General features: G+C 42.1%; 1 protein-coding gene across 1 annotated transcript in view; it reads left to right on the top strand.

Moving 5' to 3' along the window:
- Positions 1-17571, top strand: part of LOC137435477 (leucine-rich repeat and fibronectin type III domain-containing protein 1-like) — a 266235-nt gene that overhangs the window by 70599 nt on the left and 178065 nt on the right. The window contains exon 2 of the mRNA XM_068129288.2: positions 8885-10304. Coding sequence (XP_067985389.1) covers positions 8905-10304 — 1400 coding nt within the window. The 5' untranslated portion in view covers positions 8885-8904. The remainder of the gene's footprint in view (positions 1-8884; positions 10305-17571) is intronic.

Raw genomic sequence — 17571 nt, forward strand, 5'->3', positions numbered from 1 at the left:
TCATTCCTCCCCGCACCCATTGTAAGTCCAAGTTTCCCTCTATTCCGTCCTTTGTTCTGTTGCGGCATGCTCCGTATGTTCAGTGTTCTCACTTTTTCATGAGCCATGACCTTGTATACCAAAAAAGTGGGAAGAACTAACAACATCTAACAGGGAAGTAATGATTATAAAATTAACTTCATACAATACTACGTCATATTAATCATTGGAAAACAAGAAAATGTACTTCCGGATAAACACCCTGAAAGTACCCTTCATTTACTGGATCCCAAAATGCACGAGGACTCCTTGTGAGATGAAGGTCGTCATAGCTGGAAGAGAATACAGTTTGAAACCATTGTCAAGAAGTATTACAAGAGTAATACCATAAAAGTCATGTGGTATCACTCCCAACTATGTGCGAGAAAAACGACGTTTTATTCTGTGATTTAGGAAATTGCAGCCGAGAGACCTCAAAATCTTCAATTGATGGAATCTGCGATATTAACAACAGAGGCGAAGCTGATCCATATGACAAACTGGTGGCCACATTGGAGAGAACATTCATCATATTTATTCACATAGCTTTGTATATAACGATTGTTATTTTATTTCAGGCAAAATGAAAAAAAAATCTATATTTGCGTTGCATATTCAAAAAGTTATGTATGGTAACGAATTACACAACATAGCACCACAAAGGCCAACATTTTCTTAACATTGCATGGCCTCCTCTTTCATCCAGAGGAAGGTCGAGAGATAAGTTTGGATAAAAACATTTGATCCCAGATAAAACCAGATAATTGGCCCTTGAGGCCTTGATCAGGTCTTGTGCTTATACACTGCCTGCATTTATTTTATTTTATTATTTGTTTTTTTTTGGGTACAAGATTGAGGCTAGTGTAAGAGCTAACATTAATCACATAAAAACAAACTGACACAAAAATCATATGATCAAGGGAGCGGGAGACAAGTTGGGGAGAGAGGGAGGCACACAAGTACAACAGTAGAGAACAGGGACATCGGGAGATCTGTGGGAGGAAGAGGGCTTGGGGGGTAGGAGGCATGGGAAGGGAGGGGTGGGGGGTGGGAGAGGTATAAAACACATGGACACTGCTACGACTCCAAGGAAAGAAGTCGATATTTCAAAAAAGTGGATCTGGGTTGTAAATTTAAATTTTCCTGGGAGTGATCAAGTAATACGTATTGTGAAGATTGTATGTTGAGGTTGTAGTGATTTGTGAGATGTCAACAAATGCTGATTTGTTGTCAAGAACACTAATTTAATTATTATGGTGTTTATACGTATGCCCGTCATTAAAAAATATTGCTTTCAGATTTATTATAACACCTCCGTGTTCAGGCCTCAAGTGAGTATGTTGCTTATACACTGCCTGGGACTTTCTGGGGAGCGATCAAGTAATATGTTTTGTGAAGACTCATATGAAACTGTAAAGCCAACATTCCCCATTTTGTCATGTAGAAAATATTTAAATACATATTGCATTGAATTTCCCCGGGCAATGTCGGATACTTAAGCTATTTCTATATACTAGGGCATGCCCGTACTATATCTATATCTAAAATTATATCCCCCCCCTCTATTTACATGAAATGGTTTGGTCCAAAGCGAACGGCTTGCGAGTACGGTGACAATCCCCCCCCCTCTATTTACATGAAATGGTTTGGTCCATTCGCAAAGCCAAAGCGAACGGCAGTTACGAATCGCAGTTACGATGAATCGCAAAGTAGTTTTAATTAGTTTTAAAACATCGTTTAACGCCAACATAGCGGCAACATAGTTTGCCAACGTGAAATAAATGAATACGCTCTCAAATGTGCCGTCCGAGGCAGAGTGTGTTCGCCACGTTCGGCACACGCGATAGCTCGCTGCTCTCTGATTGGTTGAATCGTTTTTTGGACATAGCTCGGTAAGTACTTGTCCGATTAATATGAAACCTTGAAAAGGCACATCCTCGGGTCCCCAGCAATATACCTGGCAAGTTTCAAGTATATCGGACCGGTAGTTGTCGAGAAACAGCGGTCACAGACATACAAACAAACAAACAAACATACACACAGAGATTACTGGAATTATAGATAGATAAGTTAGTATGATTAGTAAGAAAATATATAAATGTAATTTTATCTATTTACGAGCACCCCTCTTTGTGAAATGACAGGTTAGTTTACAAGTATGCACACTCGCCTCTGAGCTGTCTGGCCTGGGTTCAAATCTAAGCCCAGCTATAAACTGCCATCCTGGTGTTTCACATGCAGGGCGAGGCACCAATGTTTTCCACTATCCATCAAAGGGATGTGAAGTCTGAATAGCCATTTGCCAGCTCTGGTCGCTGATTGACGTAAAATATCCCACGGTGTATTTAACGAAGAAGAGGCGAGTTATCGCCGGCATCCTGGACCATAAAAGTAATGTGTCACGACTCCAAAAGTACAAATTATTGAGCAAACCACAGTTGAACGTCAGGCATGCCCAGCCGATTCGTGAAAGACTTGGGCCGAAAACGTTCCCTAGCCGAGGTCTACCCCACAACTAGGTGGGAATAATTGCAGCCTTTAAAGAAAAAGAGATAATATTTTCTATGTAGGTTAAGCCTAAACCACTGTCTGTCTGTAAGTCAATCACCAATAATTGCTCATTTGAATATTAATGATGTATAGCTCATCGGAAAGGTCTTAGGTGGGAGAGTAACTTGGGCATATTCTCTTTTCGAGTAGGAATTGGGGTGGGTGGTGGGGCAAACCCCCTTAATGGCATTAAGCTATCAAAGAACTGTATTTATCAGAAGAGAGGAGGGGAGGACAGAGAAAGAGAGAAGGAGTGGAGGACAGAGAAAGAGAGGAGTGGAGGACAGAGAAAGAGAGGAGTGGAGGACAGAGAAAGAGAGAAGGAGGGGAGGACAGAGAAAGAGAGAAGGAGGGGAGGACAGAGAAAGAGAGAAGGAGGGGAGGACAGAGAAAGAGAGAAGGAGGGGAGGACAGAGAAAGAGAGAAGGAGGGGAGGACAGAGAAAAAGAGAAGGAGGGGAGGACAGAGAAAGAGAGACGGAGGGGAGGACAGAGAAAGAGAGAAGGAGGGGAGGACAGAGAAAGAGAGAAGGAGGGGAGGACAGAGAAAGAGAGAAGGAGGGGAGGACAGAGAAAGAGAGGAGGGGAGGACAGAGAAAGAGAGGGAGAGAGGACAGAGAAAGAGAGGGAGAGAGGACAGAGAAGAAGAGAATGGGACAAGTAGGAAGGAAAAATTGTTAACTGCAGAGTTCATAGAACACCTTACCCCACACTGTCGTAAGAAACAAGGGCATGGGCGGTGTCTACGATTGGCAAATTTGATTGTTCGTCATGGTGTAAAATGCTGTAATATTTTGTCCCAGTATTGCTAAACGGAAGGGTTTTGAAAGGGCCAAAAACACGATTTGTGTTCTCCAGTGTTCAAGGACATAAATCGATTGAAACAAGAACGGCACTCGGTAGGGCGCAAACTTCCACCAGGCTGAACAGTTTATGTTTTGTATCCCACTGATTGGTCAGATCTGGATCAAGACCTGAACCAAAATCGAATCGTCTTGTTCTTGTCATCTAACCAACTCATCCCCCAAGTTTCGTCATGATCGGGCCACAACCTTTTGAATTATCATGCTGCAACTCGTTTTTGGCCCCACCTCTCAATGATGAAGAATCACTTAAGAGATTATAAAAGATATTTGATCCAGATCCGCATTCAAATCTTCACCAAAATCAAATCAAATCTTTATTGTCAAACACCTAACCTGTCCACCAAGTTTCGTCCGAATCAGTCCACAACTTTTTGAGATATTGTGATATATGTACATCGTTTTTTGACCTATGTCTCAATGGTGAAGAATCACATTAAAAAAAATTCTCAGATCCAGATCCGTATCCAGATCTTAACCTAAAATCTTATCATTTTGTACTTGTCACATCGGCCTACCCAATCTCTCCACCAAATTTCATCCAAATCCCTCCACAACCTTTGGAGATATCCTGTTCACAGACAGACAGACAGACAGACAGACAGACAGACAAACAGAAAGAGGTGAAAACACAACCTCCACCCACCTTCGGTGTTCGAAGTAATAAAATAAAGATTTTAAAGGTTGTATAAAAAAATTGGAAGTTACCGCCGTTGACGCAGCATCGACTACACCACAATATTTAGCACGTTGCATGCATTAGTTATTCGTGCCTGTTGTTTGTGTCCTTTATGCCATTCTTAAAAACAGTAACTTTCCTGTTTGGAATGATCTTCAATTTTGTTTCACTACCAGGCAGACAGAAAGGGTAAAAAAAAAAAAGAAGAAGTTATCTCTCCTTTGCGCATGCGCGATCAGGACGAATTCAGTTAAAGTACTGCTAAAGTAAATGTTGAAATGAAATATTGTCAATTGAAATTAAGGTGTTCCTCGATCGTAAACTAACATTTGTATGCAGAAGACCAGACAGTCAGACAGAAGTGAAGCAATTTATTAACCGCGCTTTTCACTTAATGTGCGTGTGTTAACAACAAAGACCGCACTGTGGTCACAAACTGTGACAGAATTTGGTAACGGGCGATTGGGAAATGTGCATTAAAAGCACTCTTAAAAGATTAACTCGACACCTCTTATCCATGTCGCCCTCCTCCGCGGTTATATCAGAACGAGCTGATTCATCACACGGTCAGTGATTGGTTGACCCCAATATGGGTCCGTTCAAAAATTACTTAACGCTATTTTATGGAGCCGCGTACTGTGTGTGCTGAGAGGCTTGATTAAACCTTACTAATAATTTTTATTCGCCATTTTTTTAGATTTGTTCAGGGTACCTCATCGTGAGTAACACTCGGACCCATACAAGGCCAATGGAAATCTGACTCAACAAACCCGGAGAGTATATAATCAGCAGAGGCCTGCAGGCCTGATGTCTTAGGCCCACCAAAATACCAAGATGGCAGCTATATTGTTTCATCTAGGTGCCAAAATGTGGGTGGTGTCCGACCAATTAGTGCACATTTCAAAAATCGACCCAGAACAAAACCACAACAGCAACAACAACAACAACAACAACAGCCACACTGTCGCAGGTAAAAACAGCTTTCAGTCTATTTATGTCTTCCTGTCTCAAGATCCATGTTTCAGACCCATACAACACCCACTCCATATCAAGGATTTCACCGATCGCTCATTCAGCTGTTTGTCAGGCCTCTTTCTCATAAGCTCTTTAAAATTGCTAAAGGCTTATTATCTTGCCAAAACGAAGTTTTTGCAAGATGTATCAGTCAGCTTGTATGTTTGTTTGTTTGTTTTTTTGTTTTTTTGTTTTTTTGTTTGTGGTTAATCATTTTTTTTTCACGTTTAGATCACTCTGTAGACCACAGTTATTATTGGAAACTCCTGTAACTTCGCATATCAGAGTCCTATAGAGATACCCTTCAGCACACAAAATTTTGAAGGTCAAGGTCAAAGGTCAAGGTCACTTTGCGGTCAATCATGGAGGTCAACGAAACCCTTATTTTTTGAGTAACTTTGATCGGATCGTCTCCAAACTTCATGGGAATCTAGTATATGGTCCGGCGCTCAGCTGATTAGTTTTTGGTGGCGATCGGCCTTGACCTTCATGGTTAGCGCTGGAGGTCGAAAATTATTGACCCCAAGGTCAAATTACGAAACCCTTATTTTTTGAGTAACTTTGATCTTATGATCTCCAAACTTGGTGGGTATATAGGGTGTGGTATGGCGCTCAGTTGATTAGTTTTTGGTGTCGATCGGCCTTGACCTTCAAGGTCATTTTGAAGGTCATTCAATTTTGACCAAAAGGTAAAATTTTCAAGTTTCAGTTACCATATCGAGTAGTACCTCAAATTGAAGCCCTTGTTGAGTGCTTTCCAAACATATAACTAGTTTGACAATGTGACGTCATTTGACGGCGTTATGACGAAAAAACTGCACTTTTCATGTATATTGTATTGCTTTAGTTCGCATTGTTTAGGTCACTCTGTAGAGCACAGTTCCCTTTGGAAACTCTTGTAAGTTCGCATATCAGAGTCTTTTAGAGATACCCTTTAGCACACAAAATTATGAAGGTCAAGGTCAAAGGTCAAGGTCACTTTGCGGTCAATCATGGAGGTCAACGAAACCCTTATTTTTTGAGTATTGTTAGTCGAATCAGCTCGAAACTTTACAATATTGTAGTATATGGTCTAGTGCACAGCTGATCAGTTTTTGGTGGCGAACGGCCTTGACGTTCATGGTTAGCGCTGAGGTCGAAAATATATCGAAAAATTTTTTTTTGTTTGTTTGTGGTTAATCATTTTTTTTCACGTTTAGATCACTCTGTAGACCACAGTTATTATTGGAAACTCCTGTAACTTCGCATATCAGAGTCCTATAGAGATACCCTTCAGCACACAAAATTTTGAAGGTCAAGGTCAAAGGTCAAGGTCACTTTGTGGTCAATCATGGAGGTCGACGAAACACTAATTTTTTGAGTAACTTTGATCGGATCGTCTCCAAACTTCATGGGAATCTAGTATATGGTCCGGCGCTCAGCTGATTAGTTTTTGGTGGCGATCGGCCTTGACCTTCATGGTTAGCGCTGGAGGTCGAAAATTATTGACCCCAAGGTCAAATTTTGAAATCGTAGGTACCATATCGAGTAATACCTCATATGAATGCCCTTGATGAGTGCTTCCCAGATCTGTAAACAGTTTGACGCTATGACGTCATTTGATGACGTCATGACGAAAAAACGGAATTTTCATGAAAAAATTATTTCCTCAGTTCTCATCAAAATCTTTCAATATTTCATGTGCGTTGGTCATGAAGACATACTATTCACCATACGAAATTATTAAGGTCAAGGTCAAAGGTCAAGGTCACTTTGCGAAGTGAAGCTTTAGACATTTATAGGTCAAGGTCAAGCTTTAGACATTATATAAATGACGTCATTTGGTGACGTTATAAGGTAAACACGTATTTTTCAAGGTCACTCTCTAGAACGATTATCATCGGAATATCTCGTGGGCAGACATTCCTCAAAGAGTCGCTTCTAGTGGATAGCAGTTCTGTTCACCTCAGTGTGACCTGAAGCAAGTCACTCATGTTCACATTTTGGCAAGATACGGTTCACCCTGTGGGTGACATATGTTCATTTGCATATTGTTTTTTCTGAAATCCCACAAACTTATTCTGGAACTTGGTATTCTTCAAATGTTATCACATTATCATTGTCACCACTGCATGCCAAAGGCCTCCCTCAACTGAAGTTGGGGTGTTGCCATACTTGCCAAGTATGTGTTGGCAAGAGAGTTTGGGCAGAAATTTGCAATTTGTTTGGGATGCCGTCGATAACTCGTCGACTCTTCACAAAAGACGTTTGTTTAGGGTACACCCACTTTAGGGTACGTCCCCTTCAGGGTACAAAGAAGAAAGGAAGAACCACCTTTGGAGGCCATTTTTCCCCGCAGAGCAGGGGTTGGCCTTTTTCGGGCATCGTGGTCCTCTTTTTTGAAGCAATGTTTTATGGCCGGATGCCCTTCCTGACGCCAACCCTGTTAGTCACCCCTTGCGACACACAGGGAATTACCAGTGAACTGGAACTCAATTTGCCGATCTCTGAAGGATGACAGGCTGAGTTAACCCCCCTTGGTTGTTAATTCAGCGATTGACCGGGATGTGAACCCAGGATCCTAGGATCCCAAGCTGGCACCCTAACCGCTAAGCCAACAGCAGCGTACATAGTATTCATTTGTTGTATGCGGTATAGCAAATTTGGTAAGAATTGTGTAAATGCCAGCATGCCATGCTGAAAAGGGCTGAAATGGGAACCCCGAGGTGGTGTAGGCCTACCCACCACCAAGGTATGTCGTGGTTCGGTTTGATTCCCGACCTGACTCTAAATTGTCATCCCGGTGCTTTGCATGCAGGGTGTTTCTTCCATGATTGTGGCCAAGACATTAAGCGTTAGGTTTTCTTTTCCTAAAGATCGAATGACTTTAATGATGTCTTGGTGTCATTTTGGAAGTGTTGACCGTTGTGCACTGGCACCTTGACTAAATTCCTGCCCCAACTACTGACGTGAAAGGCAATGGCGAACAACCCAGTGGATTCCTTTGTACAGCAGCAATGCCCTGGAAAGAGTAATGGATGTTGGATTGGACGATAGGCCCATAAGCCTACTTTCTTTTTGATAAGTTACTATGTAACCATCAATGTGAAAACATTTTGCTACCAAGGAGACATGTTGAATGGAGAAGGTGGATCAGACTCAGCAACGGTTGTTAGAGTGTGATGTGCATGGAAGAGGTTTCGGGAACTGAGTGGCGTGGTCATGAGGAGGGGAGTGTCGTTGAAGCTGAAGGGAAAGGTGTATGCTGCATGTGTGAGAAGTGTTATGATTTATGGGAGCGAGACATGGGTAATGAACGTAGAGCAGCAACGAAGGCTGGAAAGGGTGGAAATGCGAATGGTTCGGTGGATGTGCGGAGTATCGTTGAGAGAGAGGAAGACAAATGATGAATTGCGAAAGATGATGGGAATAGAGCCTGTGATTGATGCCGTGAAGAGGAACAGGTTGAGATGGTTTGGTCATGTGTTGAGGAAGGATGAAAGTGACTGTTTGAGAAGAGTGATGGAAATGAATGTAGAAGGAAGTAGAGGACGGGGAAGACCGAGGAAGACTTGGCTAAAGATGGTGGAAGAAGAAATGCGGGCAAGGGGGTTAACAAGGGGAGATGCAGACAATAGGGCAAAATGGAGAAGATCGTCATGGGGACCGCAAGGCTAATCCCCGCTCTAGCAAGGAAAATGGCCTTAAAATGCATGTTGTTTGTTGTTGTACTATGTAACCATCAAATAGTCTCATATCTGTGCTTGTCTTGTGTTTTGCAGAGTCGTTCAGCTGATGTACAATGGAAGTCGTGTTTTTGTCAATCCTGTTGGCTGGTTTCGCGGTGAAGTCCCAGGAATGCCCAACACACTGTATTTGCCAAAATCTTTCTCCCTCACTCAGTACAGTGTGTGCAAAGATCGGGCTGCTTTTTGTTCCCACAAACATCCACCGGCAGACTGTGGAACTACGTCTGGGCGACAACTTCATTACGACGGTACGCAAGCAGGACTTCGCTAATATGAGCCTCTTGGCCGACCTGACCCTCTCACGGAATACTATAAGCCACGTGACACCGACCGCCTTCGCTGACCTCACCAGCCTCACGTTCATGCACCTCGACTACAACCGCTTGACAAATATTGCCGATGATATGTTCCATGGTCTTTCGAGCCTTCGACACCTCATCATAAGCAACAACCAGCTGAATAAAGTTTCTGAGGGTGCCTTCGATTACTTCCTGACGACCCTCGAGGATCTAGATCTGGCTTACAATAACCTAGTGTACGTGCCTTGGGAGGCCATTGCCAAAATGTCGGCCTTGCACACGCTCAGCCTGGACCACAACATGATTGACCATATCACGGCGGGCACCTTCACGCACCTGCACAAGCTTGCTCGCCTTGACATGACGTCCAACAAACTGCAAAAATTGCCACCAGATCCACTTTTCTCTCGTCTTCAGCGTTTGACAAGCCCCTCGATGAATGCCGACCAGCCACTCGTCCTGAGGTTTGGTGGCAACCCCCTGCATTGCAACTGCGAGTTGCTTTGGCTTCGGCGCTTGACTCACGAAAGCAACTTGGAAACGTGCGCCTCACCACCACACCTTGTTGCCCGGTACTTCTGGTCTATCCCCGAACATGACTTTGTCTGTGACAAACCGCTAATCACTCACCACACGGCTCACCTGAATATCCTCGAGGGGCAACGTGCGACCCTTCGCTGCCGAGCCATCGGTGACCCCGAGCCACTGGTGCATTGGGCCGCCCCCGATGAGCGTGTGCTCTCCAACTCGACCCGCTTGCTTATCTTTGACAACGGAACGCTCGACATCCAAGTGACGACTACTCGGGATGATGGCAAGTTCACGTGTATTGCTTCCAATCCTGCAGGTGAAGCGACGGCATCTATCAGGCTGAGCATAATTCACCTGCCACACGTCAACAACAGCATGCATCGAGCCCAGGAACCAGATCCGGGTCTTTCTGACATTACAGGCTCGGCCAATTCTGTACACGCCTCTTCCGCAGCCGCTGCCAATACTTCGGACACCAAGGCTTTCCTGAACCGACGAGTCCTGGCCACTGGTGTGACATCAAGCTCGGCTGTGATCAAATGGTCAGTGGGAAAGACTCTATGGGACGTGAAAATGTACCAACTACAGTACAACAGCTCTGCAGATGATACGCTTATGTACAGGTACTGACACATTTCATTTTCACATTTACACTCCTTTCTCTGCACAACGATACTTATTATCATATATATATTTCGATATTCACCTGGAGGCTCTGTTTGCCTCGGAAACCAATATTGGTAGAGTTGGACAAACGTAATGAATTTTATTGTGTTAAGAAGCTCCTTTGTCGATTTTATGAAATTGTGCAGTTAGCCTAATGGTTCTACAATGTAATAAGAGGCCATCTACGTATAATTTACACAGGAAAAAGTGGCTGAGGGTGATGAATTAAGAAAAATGCATCTTAGAAAAGGAACTGAAGGAGAGCCGAGAAGAGTTTGGAAGAAAGTGATAGAAAAGGAGAAAAGGAAATGCAAATTTAATAATAAATCATATAATGTCTCAAGAACGTCGGCTTTCCTCCCTTTCAGTTCAGAGTTAAACAGCAGTTGCGACTGTTTTCAAAGGTAATCATATGTGTTTGTGATTTATATTAATATATATTTTATTACTTCCTGTAGGGGTGCCCCCTCCTCCCTCCCCCCCCCCCCAGAAATGCCAAGATAAGCTATTTATACACATTAACACGGCGTTTTTACAAAGAGGAAAAACTCCTTGGGGTGAGGGGATAATATTTGTATTAATATTGTTTCGTAATACCATCAATATAATGCGATTTATCATAAGAGTTGTTATTACTTTTGTTATTACAAGCAGCCTTGGAAAAATGCCATGATTAGCTTCTTAACACAGATATACACCTTAACAAAGGGTTCGGCTAAAGCGGAAAACCCCTTTGTGGATGGGGACAAATGAAGTTGCTGCAACCTCCATCGTCTGCCCCTTATTCCTCCTGTCAAGTTTGGTTGAGATTGGATAAATAACGACTAAATGTATCGTGGTCAGACAGACAGACACTAAATTGTGTATTTTAGTATGATAAAATTGTTTGTGAATGGGGAGGGGGAGGGTTGTGATTGCTGAGGGAGGTAGAGCAAGATGTTGCTGTCGATAAAGATGCCCCAAGATGATAAAACTTTATTCGGTATTGTGAAAGGTGGTTCGTGTGCAGACTGTGGCTGCTGGTTGCATCATTTTCTGGGGGTGCGGCTGTACCGCTGATGTGGTGCCCTGAATTACCAGTCCACTGGCACTCATTTTGCCGACCTCGGAATGATGACTGGCCGAGCCAACCCATCTGGTTGTTAATTCAACGGCATGGCAGGCGCTTGAACTCAGGCCTCTAACATCTCCAAAGTCAGCCATCTTAACCGTTAAGCCAATACCAGGCTTATAGTATTGTGAAAGTCCATATCAGAGGGCTCTTTGTCTTACAGTGCAAGGCAATATTAAATGGGAAATGATCAGTATACTGAATATGGACGAGGAGGATGTATGAATGCGATATATATATATATATTCGAGGGAAGGTGGGGGTAAGGTTGCCCCATATTTTTGGATGACGAGGGGATTTTGCCCCACTTTGATCTCTGTGACCTACACGATCAGGCTGACATAGGTGGGGTTGGTGCAGTTGTGGGTGTTAAAATGATGTATTTTTGTGGGGTTGGTGCAGTTGTGGGTGTTAAAATGATGTATTTTTGTGTACATAATATGTATATGGCACCATATCAATCATCATACACGCTGGTCCCCACAATGGCTGACTGTAAGAAATGAGATCTGGAGAAATGTTCAGGAGAGGACGACATTATTAAAAGGCTATTTTGGTTATGGCCGTTAAGCAGCCAAGCCCATAATATATCCAGCCGTTGTATTACAGTTCCTTAATAAGGTTTCCTACCATTACCGGATGAGAGCATTTGCAATATATATATTTTAAAGAATAATGTTTCCTGGAATAACCTCAAAATGAATGGCCTGTTCAAATCACAAAACTCTGCAAAAATGTCAATCCATCAAAGATTTATCAAAAAAAAAAAAAATTCTGTGAAAAATCACAAGATTAGAAAAATTATTCCCAAAGGCACATCTATTTGTCTTTTTGGTCATTTTGGTCCGATGGAGAGATAAAGAATTAAAGATTCGGATAAGGCCTTTCATTTTCACTGATGTAAATAAATAAATAAGTTTTTTTCTCTGATCCACTGTATTTATTTATTTACCTGCACATTGCATTAGACATCATGTGATTGCTCCAATATCGATTCCCTTACAAAAAATTACCCTGACTTATTAAGACCTCTGATAGAAACCCAATAAGATTGTCGTTTTACTTAAAATGAACAATATATATTTTAAATCCCTGGAAGTTTTTGTAAGCACGTGATCCCAAGGTCTGATTACGAAAACCTTGAATAATGTTGTTTTAAGGATATAAATTCAGGATTCCATGCTTTAGAGATCTTACTTATAAATCCAAGCATAGTCCTCCATTCTCGCTTTGCTCTCACAACACCAAAACAAGAAAAAGATCAATCAGAGATTGCAAACCCTTGCCAGGATGTATTTTCAGTGGTTTTTAAGGATTTTGTGTTAAAACAAATATGGCGGCCGAACCACGTGACCGATGACGTCATCATTATTATTATTTTCTAAACTAATTTATTCCTAGATTATGCTCAAGAAATTTAATCTTGATCGGATGAAGTTTTGTACTTGTCGAATTATGACGTCATAATGGAGGCACCTATGACATCATCATTAACATATTTTATTCCCCTTGGAGAGTTCTTCACAATGAGCCATGTCTCAATTTTTTCTATTCAGCGCTTTTGGAGATATAGAGGTGCAAAGTTTTTCGTTTTTTCCAAGATGGCGGCTGAACCACGTGACCTATGACGTCATAATTATCATTAAAAAACTTCTACAGATGGAGTTGCATCTACGGTGAAAATTTCCTGTCAATCGGACCAACGGTTGTAGAGAAAATCATATTTATTCTGTGCGGACAAACAGGCAGACAAACAAACGGACTCAAATGCATTAGCCTCTCCTCTGGCGAGGGGAAATAATCCAAGGGAGTTCATTCTTGACAAATCGTTATCATGTTGTCTGTCTCAAGCATAAAACAGTAACAGATGATTTAAATTTAATTGTTTATTGCACATGCTGCAAATATAACAAATTTAATTCCAACACTGATGTGCATTCCAGAAATCCTCCACTGCCACTTGCAATTAGAAATAAATTATCCATAGTCATCGATTTGTATGGAAACACTTACTATGTGCACTTATTGCCATTGTCCAAGTATAGTGGGAGCAGATATGCAGCATAGTCGGAGTAAATTGTGCACTTTGTGATAAAAGCTTTGAATTTGGCAGGATAAACATACTAAACATTTTCGGGAAAGCAGCCAAGCTGATATGGCCCGATTACGGCAGCCATTTTGGATTTCAAAATGGCCACCATTGACTAACCAAATTACCTCGAATTTTCACTTGGCCGAGGACATTCATAACATGAGTCGCTTATGTTGTTTACTTTCATTATAACCAGATTAGATGAAGGGGATGGCATTGTAGAATGTCTGATATAAAGGATTGCTGAAGTACACAAGCTATGCAGGATTACACGATGGCAAACAACCCAGCACAAGGGTGTATGTAGGTTGAACTCCAGTAAAAAACACAATTCAGAAGAGCACAGGAGCAGAAATATACAGAGGAGGATGCTGCCAGCTTGGATGCGTGTAATAATTATACCAGTGGGATGGAGGCTCCTTTCAGGAAGTTTGTCCTTTTGCATTGATACACATGTTGTTGTAGTTGTTGGTGTTGTTGTTGTTTTCTAGCACCGGACACTTCTCTTGGAAACATACGTACTCATTTACTTGCCAATCCTAGTGCTGGAGATCTTGTAGCACAAGAGGCAGAAGCCATACCCAATGTCTTGTGACATTATACCTCATTATGTGACAAATAAACAACAAAACAGGCTCGCAAGTACAGGGTAAAAGGTAGATAGGTGTTGTTGTTGTTTGCTGTGAAATGCCCTATGCACGCAAGTATGTTGAGTCTTTGCTGTGAAATGCACTCCGCACGCAAGTATGTTGAGTCTTTGCTGTGAAATGCACTCCGCACGCAAGTATGTTGAGTCTTTGCTGTGAAATGCACTACGCACGCAAGTATGTTGAGTCTTTGCTGTGAAATGCACTCCGCACGCAAGTATGTTGAGTCTTTGCTGTGAAATGCACTACGCACGCAAGTATGTTGAGTCTTTTCCTTGAAATGCATTACGCACGCAAGTATGTTGAGTCTTTGCCGTGAAATGCACTACGCACGCAAGTATGTTAAGTCTTTGCCGTGAAATGCACTACGCATGCAAGTATGTTGAGTCTTTGCTGTGAAATGCACTACGCACACAAGTATATTGAGTCTTTGCTGTGAAATGCACTCCGCACGCAAGTATGTTGAGTCTTTGCTGTGAAATGCACTACGCACACAAGTATGTTGAGTTTTTGCTGTGAAATGCACTCCGCACGCAAGTATGTTGAGTCTTTGCTGTGAAATGCACTCCGCACGCAAGTATGTTGAGTCTTTGCTGTGAAATGCACTCCGCACGCAAGTATGTTGCGTCTTTGCTGTGAAATGCACTCCGCACGCAAGTATGTTGAGTCTTTGCTGTGAAATGCACTCCGCACGCAAGTATGTTGGGTCTTTGCTGTGAAATGCACTTCGCACGCAAGTATGTTGAGTCTTTGCTGTGAAATGCACTACGCACACAAGTATGTTGAGTCTTTGCTGTGAAATGCACTCCGCACACAAGTATGTTGAGTCTTTGCTGTGAAATGCACTCCGCACACAAGTATGTTGAGTCTTTGCTGTGAAATGCACTCCGCACGCAAGTATGTTGAGTCTTTGCTGTGAAATGCACTACGCACACAAGTATGTTGAGTCTTTGCTGTGAAATGCACTATGCACACAAGTATGTTGAGTCTTTGCTGTGAAATGCACTCCGCACACAAGTATGTTGAGTCTTTGCTGTGAAATGCACTCCGCACACAAGTATGTTGAGTCTTTGCTGTGAAATGCACTACGCATACAAGTATGTTGAGTCTTTGCTGTGAAATGCACTCTGCACACAAGTATGTTGAGTCTTTGCTGTGAAATGCACTATGCACACAAGTATGTTGAGTCTTTGCTGTGAAATGCACTCCGCACACAAGTATGTTGAGTCTTTGCTGTGAAATGCACTATGCACACAAGTATGTTGAGTCTTTGCTGTGAAATGCACTCCGCACGCAAGTATGTTGAGTCTTTGCTGTGAAATGCACTCCGCACACAAGTATGTTGAGTCTTTGCTGTGAAATGCACTACGCACACAAGTATGTTAAGTCTTTGCTGTGAGATGCACTCCACACACAAGTATGTTGAGTCTTTGCTGTGAAATGCACTCTGCACGCATGTATGTTGAGTCTTTGCTGTGAAATGCACGACGCACACAAGTATGTTGAGTCTTTGCTGTGAAATGCACTACGCACACAAGTGTGTTGAGTCTTTGCTGTGAAATGCACTCCGCACACAAGTACTGTGAGTCTTTGCTGTGAGATGCACTCCGCACACAAGTATGTTGAGTCTTTGCTGTGAAATGCACTCTGCACGCAAGTATGTTGAGTCTTTGCTGTGAAATGCACTCTGCACACTAGTATGTTGAGTCTTTGCTGTGAAATGCACTACGCACACAAGTATGTTGAGTTTTTGCTGTGAGATGCACTACGCACACAAGTATGTTGAGTCTTTGCTGTGAAATGCACTACGCACACAAGTATGGTGAGTCTTTGCTGTGAGATGCACTCCGCACACAAGTATGTTGAGTCTTTGCTGTGAAATGCACTCCACACACAAGTATGTTGAGTCTTTGCTGTGAAATGCACTACCCAGCAGAGGAAAACTACAGGATCAGCTGATTTTATTCTGCAATAATCAGAATCACGACAATTTCACACAGGTGGAGGTCAATTAACTTGGTGTATGATTTTGGAGGTGATTGGTTACACCTGAGCTAATTTCCAATTGTTATAATAAGGGGGGTCGACACGTATCCAACCAAGATAAACCAGTTTTGTATTTTTAATTAATTTTCTGATATTTTTAGAATTTGTTTTTCAATTTGAAGTTGTGGGTTACGATGTGTAAATAAAGGTGGAAAACTCTGATTTAATGCAATTTAATTTCAGGCTATAAGGCAACAAAAGGTGAACATTTTAAAAGGGGGGTGTAGACTTTCTATAGGCACCATCTTCACTTGTGCAAAGTATGACTTGTTTTTAAATATCATTTTATATATCGCATTTCGCCCAATCCCCCGATGCTGAAGAATCACTTACAAAATTAAATAAATTATTGTAACCGAATCCATATCCAGATCTTCACCAAAACCGAATCGATTCGTCCTTGTCACACCCAACCTGTCCACCAAGTTTCGTCCAAATCCGTCCATAACCGTTTGAGATATCCTGCTATATATAGTTTTTGGCCCGATCTCCCAATGTTGAAGAATCACTCACAGATATAGATATGACAGACAGACACATAGATAGATGGATATATAGATAGATATACACCCACACCGATATACACACATTGGCACAAACACACGCACACACCCAATGATAGACACACATATCGATACACACATATCGATACACACACACACACACACACACACACACACACACACACACACACACACACAGAAAGACAGACAAATATCAAATGATAAATAGATAGACAGACAGACACAGGTGGAGGCCAATTAACTCGGTGTATGATAGATAGATAAAAGACAGACACATAGATAGATATATAAATAGATAAATAGACACACGTAGATAGACAGATGCACAGGTATAGATATACACACAGGTAGATAAGAGATAGACACACGCAGATACATAGACACACGCATAGATAGATACACAGCCAGACACAGATAGATGGAGAGATAGACAGACACACCCAGATCGATACACAGGCACACACAAATATATGGACACACACACACACACACACACACACACACACACACACACACACACACACACACACACACACACACACACACACACACACACACACACACACACACACACACACTTCAACATCACCTTTGAGTTTCACCTCTGAATTTTAGAAACTAAAACAACGTGTTGAAATCTGAACAAGGTACACTTTCATTCGAAGGAAAATACACGATTAATATTTGTAGTCTTAAATTTAAAAAACAGTCCCTTTGTCTGCGTTTTTGTATGTCCTGTCTGCTGTTGAGATATCTTGGTTCAGTTACCAGGCAGCTTGTCAGCGCTTACCAAGCCGGCCGTTC

This window comes from Myxine glutinosa, chromosome 9, assembly GCF_964187855.1.
Source record: "Myxine glutinosa chromosome 9, kmMyxGlut1.1, whole genome shotgun sequence".
In the NCBI taxonomy this organism is placed as follows: domain Eukaryota; kingdom Metazoa; phylum Chordata; class Myxini; order Myxiniformes; family Myxinidae; genus Myxine; species Myxine glutinosa.